At 44.1% G+C, this 16,880-nt stretch overlaps 1 protein-coding gene across 2 annotated transcripts in view; it reads right to left on the bottom strand.

The window, feature by feature from the left end:
- itga9 (integrin, alpha 9) overlaps positions 1-16,880 on the bottom strand; it is a 493,651-nt gene that overhangs the window by 50,446 nt on the left and 426,325 nt on the right. For both annotated transcript variants that reach the window (XM_078216645.1, XM_078216646.1), the window contains exons 24-26: positions 4,397-4,522; positions 897-1,016; positions 34-135 (exon numbers count right to left, since the gene is read on the bottom strand). In XM_078216645.1, coding sequence (XP_078072771.1) covers positions 34-135; positions 897-1,016; positions 4,397-4,522 — 348 coding nt within the window. The remainder of the gene's footprint in view (positions 1-33; positions 136-896; positions 1,017-4,396; positions 4,523-16,880) is intronic.

Here is a 16,880-nt window from a genome sequence, read left to right as displayed (position 1 = left end):
CAAATAACATCGGTAATGTGAAACAATACTCACTGTTGCATCTTCAGGAAGTCCACCTGGCACCTCCACAATCCTCATCTCTGATGTTACTGTGCCTTTTGCCCTTGTAACAAACTGGATAACTGAAGCGCTGTCCTGCAGAGCACAAAGAGAAGCGGTGAATGGTGACAAGTTGCTACCCTCACCGTTGGTGCACATGTTAGCACCAGACTGTTCCAGATAATTTAGCAGCCCATGCAAGAGGCAAATTATGTGAGTCTGTTCCAATAATGCTAATTACAGATGGATAAAGTCAATGATCCAGCTGACGTGTGTTGGTCCCTTATTAATCAGAAAGATGCTGTGTGTTTTCCAGGCGGGAACAGGATTGCACTATGCATTACTGCTCTATCCTTGGGCTTCAAGGCTGAAGTTTGAATCCAGTCCAGTTCAATTAGATGAAAATCTTCAAAAAAAAGCCCAAAGTGATATGGATTTTGACATGTTTTACCTTAAATTGTTCCATAATTTAGAACAATGTGACACGAGATCAGTCTGACTCCAAATAGACAGCAACGACAATGTGGGGTGGGAAGTGGAAATGTTAAAGTGATATATTGGGATGCATGTCTGAGGAGCTGGGGGGGAGGGGGGGGGGGATGATGTTAAGCCATATTATTGGGGCAGAACAGGGGGCACCTTCCTCAGCACAAAGCTCATGTTGTAATTAAATAAGGTGACACTCAATGGTGGTGTTTAGTGTTGAAATGGAAATGTGTTGTATTCAGGGCAGGACTATTCACTTTTAACAGATGTAAGATAAAGTACAGTAGATTAAAAGTCCTGGTTCCAAAAAGGATTTTGTGATTTCCTATTCCACATATGTGGAAAGATCAGCAGGTTTGGCTTGCTCTCACCTTTTTCAATATTTCAGTATTGAGCAGCAAGCGTACATCGATGTTCCTGGTTTCTTCCTTCGCAATGGAGTTTAGTTTACAGTTGATGATCGAACAGGGTCGTCCAGGCCTATCACAATCCTAAATGAATCAGCAAACCAAACAAAAGTAAACTTAACATTATTCAGTTAAATTATTGTTTTAACTAATTACCTGACACATCATTGTCCAGAAACTGTGTAAAAGCCTTGTTCACATGCTTGTAAAATTACGACTAGAAAACTGAAAGAACTGCAAATCACGGACGTCATCACCCTTCACATCTAATTCTCCATCCATGCTATAGGACACACTGTGGAATCCGGCAACTTCCAGGCCGAGATATAATAAAATCAACAACTGCAAGTGGGCAATAGCATTCCAGCCTTATATTTTACACATGTTACACATGGGATGGCATAGCGGCTGTGGTTAGCATTGCTGCCTCACAGCGCCAGGGCCCCGGGTTCGATTCCCGGCTTGGATCACTGGCTGTGCGGAGTTCGCACGTTCTCTCTGTGTCTGCGTGGGGTTTCCTCCGGGTGCTCCGGTTTCTTCCCACAGTCTGAAAGATGTGCTGGTTAGGTGCATTGACCCAAATGGGTGCTGGAATGTGGCGACCTAGGGGAATTTCACAGTAACTCTATTGCAGTGTTAATGTAAGTCTTACTTGTGACTAATAAATAAAATAAACTTTACACATAAGCACTTGGCTTGAACCTTTTGAAAATTAAACTTAAGAAATCATACCCATAATTTAAGTAACAATGTAGCTATAAAATTCAATTCTAGCATAATACATACAAGATGCAAGATTTTGCAATAAAATGGAAAGTCAGATAATAAGCTGCAAACCTACATTTTTTGGGATGTGCTCTGCTGGGAGCATCAGCCCTTGAAACCACCTCTGTAATGTTATAAAAACTCTCTATCATGGAGATTAAAATCATTATAAATCATTGGTTATAGTAATGCATACAATTCTGAGCACCACATTTTAGAATGGATGTCAAGGCCTTGTGGAAACTGCACAGAAAATTTATTACAGTGATACCAGGGATGAGGGATTTCAGTTCCCTGAAAGGCCTAGAGGATCTGGGATTTTTCTCTTTAGAGCAAGGATGATTCAGGGACAATTTGATACAGACATTTAAAGTTGTGAGGAATTTTGCTAAGAGTCGACGGGGACAAACATTTCATGAGAGGGGAGGTCAAGAACTTATACTTGCACTTGGAGGCAGACAGCGAATGTTCACCAAATTGGTTCCTAGGATGAGGGGGTTGTCATATGGTGAGATGCAAAGTAAATTAGACCTACATTCTCTGGCGTTTAAAAGAGGTGATCTAATTGAAAGATACAGGATTCTGAAAGGGCTTGACAGGCTAGACACTGAGATGTTGTTTCCCCTGGCTGGGGAATCCAGAACACAGAGACACTGACTTAGGGCAAGAGGGTGGTCATTTTGGACTGTCAGGAGAAATTTCTTCACTCAGTGTTGTGAATCTTTTGAATTCTCTCTCAGAGGGTTGTGGATGTTACGTTATTGAATGCGACAGTTTTTTGATCTCTCAGGGAATCAAAGGGTATGGGGAGTGGGTGGAAGGTGGAGTTGAAGCTGAAGATCAGCAATGAACATTTTGAATGGTGGAGCAGGATCAGACAGCCGTATGTTCCTATTTCTTATGCAACAGAGAATGTAAATTTTAAATAACTGCCAAAATAGTCATGAGGGAGATGATACCATACATCTTTTATTCAGCAAGATGTCATAACCTGAAATGTATTGTCTGATAGGGTGGTTGAAGCAGATGCAACAGGAAGGAAATTGAATCACAACTTAAAAAGGACAATGGGACGAAGCAGGTGACTAGATTTAATTACTGGCTCTTTCTAAGAACTGGCATAGGCATAATAGGCTGAGTGATCTACTTCTGTGCTGTGTATATCAAGGATATCAATGCACAAACCCTTTCTTTCAGGAATGCATTTGTTAATACCCGTTTCTTCTTCAGAAGCAGTGCATTCACCTTTCTGTATTATGTAGAATACTATGCATGACACAATACTATCTTAGATACAAATGTTGATGGGCTTTTTGTTTTCAGTCCTAAGATATGCAGGTTTGGTAGATCAGCCATGTGAAGGGTTATGAGGATAGGGCAGGGGTGGGCCTGGCTCAATGGGCCGAATGGCATCCTTCTGCACTTAGAGATTCTGTGATTCTAACATGGTCACTTCTCAGTTGGTCACAACAAATGCTGAGGGGCAGCACAAAGGTAGTTTGCAGTTCAGTACTCATTAGCTGCTTGCTAAAGTTGCTAACAGAGGTAATGTTCATAGTCAGCGTGGAGTTTTTCCCTTCTCCCTCTCCTGCAGTTTCTCATGCTGAGGTGCAGTTCTGTGGAATTGGGAGCCCTGTGTTACCACATGTAGGTGGGTATTCTTCACATGAAAGACAAAATAACGATGGGTGGAATTTTCCCTTTTGGAGACTTCTCCAAGGACACTGTTGTATACAAGATATTTCGCATTGCACCTTGTGCTTTTTTATCCCTTAAACAATGCAAATAATACCTGAAAAGTTAAGTTACACCTTTTACTTCCACTCTTTCCATGTATCTTTTAGCCTTGTGACCATAAGGCGTTCAGCCTTGTTTTCTACAGTAAGAAGTTTCACATCACCAGGTTAAAATCCAACAGGTTTAAGAACAAAGAACAAAGGTTTATTTGGAATCATGAGCTTTCAGGGCGCTGCTCCTTCATCGGGTGAGTGATTCCAAATAAACCTGTTGGACTTTAACCTGGTGTTGTGAGAGTTCTTACTGTGCCCACCCCAGTTCAATGCTGGCATCTCCACCTCTTGTTTTCTACATATAGGGCTCTAACAAGGAGCAGGCTGCAACTTGGCTTGCAACTGGACTTTCAACATTATATTATGTATCAACTTAAGGTATGATCAGTGGTGTAGTCAGAGGGGAAGAGGAAAAGGAAAATAAAGTACAGAATTCTCCAGCCCTTCCCACTGGTGGGATCTTCTGGTCCCACCGAAGTTGACCCCCGCCGTGGGTTCCCCGACAGTGGCACAGGTAAGGAATGTAAATTCCCATCGACTTTGGCAGGATCAGAACACCCCACCAGGGGCCGATGGCAAACCATCTCTGCCACAGGAAAACCCACTACGGGGGTGGCTGGTGAATTCTGCCTCAAGCTACTAATTCCTCTGACAGCTCATGTATCTTCCATCACAGTTCATGTCACATTGCACATGCCCTTCTTTGAGCCCCAACACCTCATGTTCAACTCTCAGTTCATCCATTTGAATAATTCATGCAGAAACTTTCCTTCTTAATTTATTACTCACCATGTGGTCCAAATTCCTATAATGTCACTTTGATTGACAAATTGATGCATTCTACCTCATTCCCTTAACCAGCAAAACTATGTTGCACATTAGTAATTAACGCTGAAAGATCAAACTCACCAAAACTTTCCTTCCAGACTTGGTGAAGAAAGCGAAGATTGTGTGGAAAATGTTCTCCTTATCCTGAGGTATGAAGCAGGGTTCCAGGTTCCTGTGGTAGGTACAGTTACCTCCCTCATGTCCAACCTAACAAAGAACAGTGACAGGATTAGTGGAACAGTGACAGGATTAGTGGAACAGAGACAGGATTAGTGAGCATTAGAATACATTCAAGCACAAATTGACTCAAGGAAGAGTTATTAAATGGCTGCATGACACAGCATGTTTCTACATTGTACTCTGATGACACCCAGCTTTATCTCACCATTGCCTCCCTTGATGCTTCCACTGTCTATAAATTGTTTCACTGCTTGTCCAACATCCAGAACTGGGTGAGCAGAACTTTTTTCCAAATAAATATTGGAAATACCAATATTTTTGGTTCTCGCCGTTCCATTGTCAGAAAATCCATAGGGCTGTCTAACAATTAATGAGGCTGACCCAAGACCAATCACTTCCTTGGTGTCACACATGACCAAAAGATCAGTCTCTGCTGCCATATGTTTGACAGGAGCAGCATCGGCATACCTAATAATGAGGTGTTAAATTGGTGAAGCTAGAGCAAAGGACAACAAACATGCTAAACTGCAAAAGAAGATTGCAACAGACAAAACAAAGCAATCATAGAATCCTTACAGTGCAGAAGGAGGCCATTCAGCCCATCAAGCCTGCGCTGACAACAATCCCACCCACTTCCTATCCCCATATCACCACATATTTACCCTGATAATCCCCCTGACACTAGGGTTAATTTAGCATGGCTAATCAACCTAACCTGCACATCTTTGAACTGTGGGAAGGAACCGGAGCACCTGAAGGAAACCCATGCAGACACTGGGAGAATGTGCAAACTCCACACAGACAGTGACCAGAGGCCGGAATTTAACCTGATCCCTGGCACTGTGAGGCAGCAGTGCTAACCACTGTGAGGCAGCAGTGCTAACCACTGTGCCACCGTGCCGCCCACAACTAATGGTTAAAAGCTGGGCAGCATGGACAAGTTGGGCCAAAGGGCTTGTTTCCATGCTATAAACCTCTATGACTCGAATGGATCAAATTAAAACCGTTGTCCTGCTACATCCATTTGTGAATGGGAAAGTTAAATTTTATTTATTAGTCACAAGTAATGCTTACATTAGCACTGCAATGAAGTTACTGTGAAATTCACCCAGTTGCCACACTCTGGCGCCTGTTCGGGTCAATCACCTAACCAGCATGTCTTTCAGACTGTGGGAGGAAACTGCAATACCCGGAGGAAACCCACGCAGACATGGGGACAAAGTGCAAACTCCACACAGACGATGACCCAAGCCGGGGTTTGAACCCAGGTCCCTGGCGCTGTGAGGCAGCAGTGCTAACCACTGTGCCACCGTGCCGCTGTGGTCATTGATAATTCAACAACTAACAGGTGGAGGATGCCAGTCTTCAGCTAATTCAATTCACACTGTATGATATCGAGAAATGGTTTAAGGCACTGGATACTACAAAGGCTATGGGCCCTGACACATCCTAACATTATACTGAAGACTTGTGCTTCAGAATTTAAGCTAAGGTTTTCCAGTACAGTTACAACACTGGCATCTACCCAGCAATGTGGAAAATTGCTCGAGAATGTCTTGTACACAAAAAGCAAGACAAATCCAACCTGGCTAATTACCGCCCGATCAGTTAACTCAAAGAAGGTGTTGTGACAGTGCTATCAAGCAGCACTTACTCAGCAATAACCTGCTCACTGATGCTCAGTCTGTGTTCTGCCAGGGCCCCTCAGCTCATTACAGTCTTAGTGCAAATATGGACAAAAAAATTGAACACAAGAGGTGAGGTGAGAGTGACTGCCCTTGATATCAAGGCAGCATTTGATTGAGAGCGGCATCGGGAGCCCGAACAAAACTGGAATCAATGGGAATCAGGGGGAAAACTCTCCGCTGGTTGGAGTCATGCCTGGCACTAAGGAATATAGTTATGGTTGTTGGAGATTAATCAGCTCCGTTCCAGGACATTACTGCAGGATTTCCTTAGGGTAGTGACCATCTTCAGATACTTCATCAATAACCTCCTCTCCGTCATAAGATCAGAAATGGGGATTTTCACTGATGTCTGCACAATGTTCAGCACCATTTGTGACTCCTCAGATACTGAAGCAGTGCATGTCCAAATGAAGCAAGACTTGGACAATATCCAAGCTTGGGCAAGTAACATTCACACGACATAAGCGCCAGGCAATGACCATCTCCAACAAGAGAGGATCTAACTGCTGCCTCTTGACATTCAAAAGCATTACCATCGTTGAATCCCCCATATCAAGACCCTCAGCTACAATTGTCCAGACCTAACTAGACTAGTGATATTAATACTGTGGCTATAGGTAACTCACCTCCTGGCTTCCAAAGTTTTCCACCATCTACAAGGCTCAAGTCAAGATTGTGGTGGAATACTTGTCTGAATGAGTGCAGTCCCTAACACACAAGAATATTGGCACCATCTAGGACAAGACAATTAACAAATTTTATGTATCCTATCCACCACCTTGAACATTCATTCACCCCATTCCTAACACTCAGTAGCAGCTGCATGTACCATCTATAAGATGGACTGCAGCAACTCACCAAGGTTCCTTCGATAGCACCTCTTAAATCTCCAATTTCTACCACCTAGGACAAGGAAAGCAGATGCGTGTGAACGCCATCATCTGCAAGCACTTCTCCAAGCCCTACACTATCCTAACTTGGAAATATATCAGTATTCCTTCACCGTCGCTGCGTCAAAATCCTGGAACTCTCTTCCTAACAGCATCGTGGATGTGCCTACTCCACATGGACTACAGCAGTTCAGGAAGGCAGCTCAGAATCACCTTTTCCAGTTCAATCAGTGGGGATAAGTAACAAATGCTGTCCTTCCTTTGCGATGTTCAAATCCTACCAGAGAATATTTTTTAAAAATCCATGCTGTAACTAAGACCACCTATTATTATGTCTGTAACATCACCAGCTTCATGCCTTCCTCAGCTCATCACTGTGGATACCCTCATCCCCAACTACTCCATCACAGTCCTGGCCCGCCTCCCACCTTCTACTCACCGTAAACTTGAGGTAATCCGCACAATGGTTAGCAGTGCTGTCTCACAACACCAGGGAACTGGGTTCGATTCCCGGCTTGGGTCATTGTCTGTGTGGAGTTTGCATGTTTTCCCTGTGTTTGTGTGGGTTTTCTCCGGGTGCTCCGGTTTCCTCCCACAGTCTGAAAGACATGCTGGTTAGGTGCATTGACCCAAACAGTCGCCAGAGTGTGGCGACTAGGGGAACTTTACAGTAACTTCATTGCAGTGTCAATGTAAGCCTTACATATGACTAATAAATAAACTTTAAAGTTTAAATAAACTTTAAATGATACCAAGTTCTGTTCACCCATTAACCCTATGCTTGCTGACCTATGTAAAATTCCTCCATGGTCTCCCTCTATAATCTCTTCCAGCGATCGCCCCACAAGATATCTGATTTGAATTACTCATTATTTGGTAGCGGCGCCTTCAGTTGCCAAGACCCTAAAAAATGCTCTGGAATTCCATCTCTAAACTTCCCCATCTCTCAATCCCTGCTTCCTCCTTTAAGAGTCTCCTTAAAACCTACGTCTTTGTCCAAGCTTTTGGTCATTTGCCCTAATATCACCTTACATCACTCAGTATCAAATCTTTGCTTAATAACACTCTTGTGAAACACCTTGGAACATTTAATTGTGTTGAAGGTGCTATATAAATATAAGTTGTTGCTTTTGCTGTTAGATACTGCATTTTCAGATTTCATAGAACACCAGCTCGATAGAACCTAATAATAATATTAGCTTAGCGGTAAAAACTGGGTGGCATGGACAAGTTGGGCCAAAAGGCCTGTTTCCATGCTGTAAACCTATATGACTCTATTACCAAACATCTTCAAAAGGTGCTCCAAATGTGTCCAAATATTAGTTATGAAACCTTGGCTTGCGCATTATGTAGTTTTCTGGTTTCCACAGTCCTTGTGGTAGAAAGTCAAACCTTGGCCTTCAATGCTTACAGATTGTGGTTAAACCATCAGCCAATTCTCAGAAGTATTTATTTTATTACTATAAAAAAGCAGACTAATATCGACAACAGAGTTCAACATAGCTCAGCCACTTTTAAGCCAAAATTCCACCTTGAACATATTTCAATAGGCCTGATTTTAATTTGGAGCGCGAATCAGATTGGAGGTGGGTTTAGGGCTGAACAGAAAAGCCCCCACAAAGTGAGGCCCATGCAATTTTAACTTTCGGGCCTCACTTCAATACGATTCAAAGAACAAAGAACAATACAGTACAGGAACAGGCCCTTCGGCCCTCCAAGCCCGTGCTGCTCCTTGGTCCAAACTAGACCATTCTTTTGTATCCCTCCATTCCCACTCCGTTCATGTGGCTATCCAGATAAGTCTTAAACGTTCCCAGTGTGTCTGCCTCCACCACCTTGCCCGGCAGTGCATTCCAGGCCCCCACCACCCTCTGTGTAAAATACGTCCTTCTGATATCCGTGTTGAACCTCCGCCCCCCCCTCACCCTGAACCTATGACCCCTCGTGAACGTCACCACCGACCTGGGAAAAAGTGTTCACCCTATCTATGCCTTTCATAATTTTATACGCCTCTATTAGGTCACCCCTCATCCTCCGTCTTTCCAGTGAGAACAACCCCAGTTTACCCAATCTCTCCTCATAACTAAGCCCTTCTATACCAGGCAACATCCTGGTAAACCTCCTCTGCACTCTCTCTAAATCCTCCACATCCTTCTGGTAGTGTGGCGACCAGAACTGGGCGCAGTATTCCAAATGCAGCCGAACCAACGTTCTATGCAACTGCAATATCAGACCCCAACTTTTATACTCTATGCCCCGTCCTATAAAGGCAAGCACGCCATATGCCTTATTCACTACCTTCTCCACCTGTGACGTCACCTTCAAAGATCTGTGGACTTGCACACCCAGGTCCCTCTGCATATCTACACCCTTTATGGTTCTGCCATTTATTGTATAGCTCCCCCCTACGTTAGTTCTACCAAAATGCATCACTTCGCATTTATCTGGATTGAACTCCATCTGCCATTTCTTTGCCCAAATTTCCAGCCTATCTATATCCTTCTGTAGCCTCTGACAATGTCCCTCACTATCTGCAAGTCCAGCCATTTTCGTGTGGTCCGCAAACTTACTGATCACCCCAGTTACACCTTCTTCCAGATCGTTTATATAAATCACAAACAGCAGAGGTCCCAATACAGAGCCCTGCGGAACACCACTAGTCACAGGCATCCAGCTGGAAAAAGACCCTTCCACTACCACCCTTTGTCTTCTGTGACCAAGCCAGTTCTCCACCCATCTAGCCACCTCTCCCTTTATCCCATGAGATCCAATCTTTTGCACCAACCTACCATGAGGGACTTTGTCAAACGCTTTACTAAAGTCCATATAGACGACATCCACGGCCCTTCCCCCGTCAACCATTCTAGTCACTTCTTCAAAAAACTCTACCAGGTTAGTGAGGCATGACCTCCCTCTCACAAAACCATGCTGACTATCGTTAATGAGTTTATTCCTTTCTAAATGTGCATACATCCTATCTCTAAGAATCCTCTTCAACAACTTCCCTACCACGGACGTCAAGCTCACTGGCCTATAATTTCCCGGGTTATCCTTCCGACCCTTCTTAAATAACGGGACCACATTAGCTATCCTCCAATCCTCTGGGACCTCACCTGCATCCAGTGACGAGACAAAGATTTGCGTCAGCGGCCCTGCGATTTCATCTCTCGTCTCCCTGAGCAGCCGTGGATAGATTCCATCAGGCCCTGGGGATTTGTCAGTCTTTATATTCCCTAAAAAACCTAACACTTCCTCCCTTGTAATGGAGATTTTCTCTAACGGGTCAACACTCCCCTCCGAGACACTCCCAGTCAACACATCCCTCTCCTTTGTGAATACCGACGCAAAGTATTCATTTAGGATCTCCCCTCCTTCTTTGGGCTCTAAGCATAATTCCCCACTTTTGTCCCTGAGAGGTCCAATTTTTTCCCTGACAACCCTTTTGTTCCTAACGTATGAATAAAATGCCTTGGGATTCTCCTTAATCCTGTCTGGCAAGGACATTTCGTGACCCCTTTTTGCCCTTCTAATTCCTCGTTTGAGTTCTTTCCTACTTTCTTTGTATTCCTCCAGAGCTCCCTCCGTTTTTAGCTGCCTGGACCTACCATACGCCTCTCTTTTCTTTTTCACCAATCCCTCAATTTCCCTGGTTATCCACAGTTCTCAAATCCTACCCTTCCTGTCCTCCTTTTTTACAGGCACATGCCTATCCTGCAGCCCTAACAACTGTTCCTTAAAAGACTCCCACATGCCAGATGTGGATTTACCCTCAAACAGCCTCTCCCAATCAAGAGCTGCCAATTTCTGCCTAATCCCACTAAAATTAGCCTTCCCCCAATCCAACACCTTACCCTTGGGACACCACTCATCCTTTTCCATCACTATCCTAAAGCTAACAGAATTGTGGTCACTATTTGCCACATGTTCCCCTACCGAAAAGGGCGGCATGGTAGCACAGTGGTTAGCACTGCTGCTTCACAGCTCCAGGGACCTGGGTTCGATTCCCGGCTTGGGTCACTGTCTGTGTGGAGTTTGCACATTCTCCTCGTGTCTGCGTGGGTTTCCTCCGGGTGCTCCGGTTTCCTCCCACAGTCCAAAGATGTGCGGGTTAGGTTGATTGGCCATGCTAAAATTGCCCCTTAGTGTCCTGTGATGTGTAGGTTAGAGGGATTAGCGTGTAAATATGTAGGGATATGGGGGTAGGGCCTGGGTGGGATTGTGGTCGATGCAGACTCGATGGGCTAAATGGCCTCTTTCTGCACTGTTGGGTTTCTTTCTTTCTTTCTATGAAACTTTGAAGACCTGACCGGGCTCATTCCCCAGTACTAGGTCCAGTATAGCCCCCTCTCTAGTCGGGCTATCTACATACTGTTCCAAAGAACCTTCCTGTACGCATTTTACAAATGCCTCCCCATTCAGACTCTCAGCCCTACGCGATTTTCAGTCTATACCAGGGAAATTGAAGTCTCCCACTACAACAACCCTATTTTTCCTGCACCTATCCATTATCTCCTGACATATCCGTTCTTCCACTTCCTTTGGGCTGTTGGGGGGCCTGTAGTACACCCCCAACATAGTGACTGCGCCCTTCCTGTTTCTGAGCTCCACCCACAGTGACTTGCTACATGACCTCTCTGAAATGTCCTCCCTCTGCACCGCTGTAATATGCTCTCTAACTAATACTGCTACTCCCCCACCTCTTTTAGCCCCTCCGTTAGCATCGCCCGCCCACCCCACAATTGAGTGGAAGCCCACTTTACAATTAGTGACAAACGCACCTCTTGTAACCTATTTAAATTAGATGCCCTACACAGCATGAACAAGGTTACCTTTCCTGAAGATAGATTGCCATCCCTGAATGTCCACAGAATTGAGTGGACATTCGAACAAATGAGAGGCTGTCTCAGACTCACTATTGCCTTCCTAGAGGTTGTAGTGCAGGAGGTCAGGGCAAAGGGAAAAGGATTGACCTCTACTACCTACAGAAGTATCCCCAGGGACAAAATTCAGCTGCCCTGTATTGATGAAGGCTAAGTCATGCTTGACAAACTTGTTTAGAAACATAGAAAAACTACAGCACAAACAGGCACATCGGGCCACAAGTTGTGGGAAACACATCCCTACCTTCTGGACCTACCTATAACCCTCCATCCTATTAAGTCCCATGTACTCATCCAGGAGTCTCTTAAAAGACCCTATTGAGTTTTCCTCCACCACCACTGACGGCAGCCGATTCCACTCGCCCACCACCCTCTGTGTGAAAAACTTACCCCTAACATCTCCCCTGTACCTACCCCCCAGCACCTTAAACCTGTGTCCTCTCGTAGCAGACATTTCCACCCTGGGAAAAAGCCTCTGAGAGTCCACCCGATCTATGCCTCTCAACATCTTATACACCTCTATTAGGTCTCCTCTCATCCTTCGTCTCGCCAAGGAGAAAAGACCGAGCTCCCTCAGCCTATCCTCATAAGGCATGCCACTCAATCCAGGCAACATCCTTGTAAATCTCCTCTGCACCCTTTCAACTTTTCCACATCCTTCCTATCGTGAGGCGACCAGAACTGAGCACAGTATTCCAAGTGGGGTCTGACGAGGGTCTTATATAGCTGCATCATTATCCCTGGACTCCTAAACTCAATCCCTCGATTGACAAAGGCCAGCACACCATGCGAGTTCTTTGAAGACATGACCAGCAAGGTGGATAGTGATGGACCTATGGATGTGGTATATCTAGACTTCCAGATGGTGTTTGACAAGGTGCCGCATAAAAGACTGATCCAGAAGATGAGATCGCAGGGCATTCAGGTAGATTGAGAATTGGCTGACTGACATAGAGCAAAGGGTTGGGATAAATGGATGTATGGCGGGGAAGCCCTTTAAATCCATTTAAACTCATCCCTTCATCTTTCCACCTCTCTCCAACATCTCCTAAAAATTCCAGCACTCTTTCACCTCTTCCCAAATGTTCTCAGAAATACTCTCCCCACCAGCACATCTTTCAAATTATAATCACAAGAATACATCTTTCTTTCTCATTCCAAACATGGTCAACATTTCCTTTGTTTTCTTTACATCCCACACCCTAGTTTCCACTGGGAGGGCAAGCTATAAAGTCATCCTACTCTCTCTGCAAATAAACTCAAATTACTCACCTCAGGCTTCCTGACGCAGATAGAAACATTAATTTTAGCTTGTGAACCAGGTCCAGAAGCATGGGCAGGAGCAGAGGTAAACAGGAGATGCCCATGATAGCACAACATGAGGCACATGTTATTTTAACTCCTAATTCTCCTGACCATCTTGGAGGATGGTCTCATGCTGGAAGTCAGAGAGATTTACAGCATGGAAACAGGCCCTTCGGCCCAACTTGTCCATGCCACCCCTTTTTTTAACCCCTAAGCTAGTCCCAATTGCCCACGTTTGGCCCATATCCCTCTATACCCATCTTACCGATTAACTGTCTAAACACTTTTTAAAAGACAGAATTGTACCCACCTCTACTACTACCTCTGGCAGCTTGTTCCAGACACTCACCATCCTGTGTGTGAAAAAATTGCCCCTATGAACCCTTTTGTATCTCTCCCCTCTCACCTTAAACCTATGCCCTCTAGTTTTAGACTCCCCTACCTTTGGGAAAAGATATTGACCATCTAGCTGATCTATGCTTCTCATTATTTTATAGACCTCTATAAGATCACCCCTCAGCCTTCTACACTCCAGAGAAAAAAGTCCCAGTCTGTCCAGCCTCTCCTTATAACTCAAACCATCAAGTCCCGGTAGCATCCTGGTAAATTTTTTCTGCACTCTCCACCTCATAGAATCCTACAGTGCAGAAGGAGGCTGTCCGGCCCAGTCAGCACTGACCACAATCCCACCCAGGCCCTATCCCCATGAATTTACCCTAGCCAGTCCCTCCTGACACTAAGGGGCAATTTATCATGGCCAATCCATCTAACCTGCACATCTTTGAACTGTGGGATGAAACCGGAGCACCCGGAAGAAACCCACTCAGACAGGGGGAATCGTGCAAACTCCACACAGACACTGACCCAAGCCGAGAATCGAACCCGGGTCCCTGGCGCTGTGAGGCAGCAATGATAACCACTGCGTCACCGTGCTGCCCCAGTCAGTGGATATCATTAAGTAACTGGTGGGCCAGAGTGGGATTTAGCATACCTGGAGGCCACCACTGAGACCCAAAGAAATGCACAATCCATGATAAATGGTGGGCTGGGAGGCAGAAGATGGAAGCCAGGGCATTTCTGCTTCTTCTGACTCAGAAGGAATCAATTAAAAAATTAAAAACTGCAACTTCTTCTGGACACAATCTTGTTTGCCTCCAGGTTTCACTAGTGGTTCTCGCACTATACATGACCTGTGTGACAAAGGGTTAAAATAATGTCACAGTCTAAATGATGTAGTGGATTACCTTTTTTTAAAACTATTTATAAGATTCGCAGCTGCCTGTGACAATAATTTCTGAAGCTTCCCAAACCCACAGTTTGAGGTAGAGGCAGGCAGGTGCACAATGTGAATGTCCTTGAGCAGATGTTGTCCCCAGTCTTAAATATCTATCCAGTCTGTCCTCATAAGAGTATAGGGGTTCACATTGGAGCTTCGATATTGTTCTTTCAACTGTTTGTGCTTCGCTGATACTAAACAACAACAAGAAATGCCTCTATGTCATTCTGGGAACTGATCATGCCATTCTCACCTTTAAAGACAACTCTCATACACTACTAGTATAGTTGACTAGGGTCTTATTTATTACCTAATTATCATACAGCTGCAATTAAATGTTACAGTTACTGGACCCAGCAGGACACTCAATGTCATTGAAATTAGAAAATTAATTTTTAAAACAGTGAGTGAACCCCAGGGGCATATTTTTCTATTAAATTCTATCTGACCAATGGCCACAGCCGAACATCTTGTTACTTCCACTCTATGATATCACTTTAAGATTCACAATAAGTTTAAGATACGCAAACTTAAAAGTTCTACACACCATGATCACTTTTCTGTTGGCCAGTGTCTATGCTGCCATACTGATACTTAAAGATCAATGAATTGCAAATAGACACTAGCTGACGTATCTGCTTGAATATTAATAAGCATGGAGCAGTTGAATTATAAAGTAACTACATTTGCGGAAAAGTTATTTTTGTACACGCATAAATAGTTCGTCACACTCAGATGAGACGGCTACGTGAGTAAGTACACTATATGATATTTTACCAAGCTAGAGACTGTGAAAATGTCAAAAAGAACATTCTGAAATTGTGCTTCAGGCAATACAGGTAAAATAAATACTCAAAGATGTAAACTGATTAAACCAGTAGTAAGAAGTAAGTGAGTAAAACAATAGAGGAGATGGCTGGGTTAGAGTGCATGGCACAAATAAATGTTCTTTGTACAAATGCATGGCCTATAAGGAACAAACTTAATGAATTGCAGCCACAAATTCAACTTGGAGGGTGTGACATGGTAGCCATTACTGAGACATGACTGTTCATATTCCAGGCTATAAGATCTACGGTGAAAATGGGAGAAGAAAAGGAGGCTTTATTGATTAAGGATGAAATCATTTCACTAATAAGAAAAGGTACAATGAGGTAAGCAAGCAGTGGAGAGTATATAGGTAAAATTTAGAAATAGGAAACTAATTAAAGCTGTGCAGCAACTGTGATGTGGTAAATTATATAAATGCTATGATTAGACCAGCAAGTAGCAACGGTGGAATGGTTTAATAGGGGATTGAAACTCTCATATTGATTGGGAGAAGCAGACTAGCGTATGTCAGAAAGGTAAATTTCTTACCTGTCTCTATTTTCTGCAAAAATATGTCCCAAGACCAACAAGGGGGCAGACCATATTGGATTTAGCAATGAACCAAAGTTAGATAACAGTGTCACAGCATGGGAATATTTATCTCATAGCGATGAAAAAACAATTGCATTCAAAGCAGTGTTTGAAAGGAAGAAATACTGAAACAGCTCCTGAGATTCCACGGGTGGCAACTCTCCGACCCTGTTAGCTCCAGGTGCAAATCCCGCTGGGCCGGTGAATTTTGCGAGAAGCCTAAAACGGGATTTGCACCATGAGTAAATCAGTTTCCGATGCTCCCAGTCTGCTACAGCTGGCGAGATCCAGATCTTGTCCAAAAAGGGCGAGAACCTGATCTGACTTCATCTGCATACACTGTAATCTCATAAATGAGATTAAAGTTAAATGCAGAGGGCTCCCAGTATTATCCCATATCCAACATCCCCCCCCCCCACACCAACCCTCCAGTGGGAGATAATGTGGGTGCCAAACACGAGAGGTCCAGAAAAATGGGGACAAGGCAGCATGGACTCAGACGAGGAGCAGGGAGGTGAGTACCACTCAGCACTTACCTCCAGAGTGCCCAAGGGCAGAGCATCCACTGCCAAGGTGCAGAGAGAGGGTCCTTGAAGGGAATTGGGATTTGGGGCCTTGCTGCTGATATTTTCAAGCTTTCTATCGATGTATATATGTTCCAATATGCCTCGTCTAAATCAATGTGTTTACACAGTCACTTATTGGTGCCTCTATATCATTATAAAAGCATGACAAATAGTAGATCAAGTGCAAAGTTTGAATTTGAAATTGAACATTATTCAAAGAAAGGTGGGAAAAAGAAATCCTTTTTCATGCAGCAAGTAGATAGGATTTGGGATCTTTCCAGTGTATAGTGGAGGCAAATCGATTTGTGGCTTTAAAAGGATACTGGATTTAAATCTGAAGAGAAAACAATTGCCGAGATACAGGGAAAAGGTGGGCGGG

This window comes from Mustelus asterias, chromosome 7, assembly GCF_964213995.1.
Source record: "Mustelus asterias chromosome 7, sMusAst1.hap1.1, whole genome shotgun sequence".
Lineage (NCBI taxonomy): Eukaryota > Metazoa > Chordata > Chondrichthyes > Carcharhiniformes > Triakidae > Mustelus > Mustelus asterias.
Note: the sequence above shows the minus strand (reverse complement) of the source record. Positions and strands in the feature narration are given on the sequence as shown.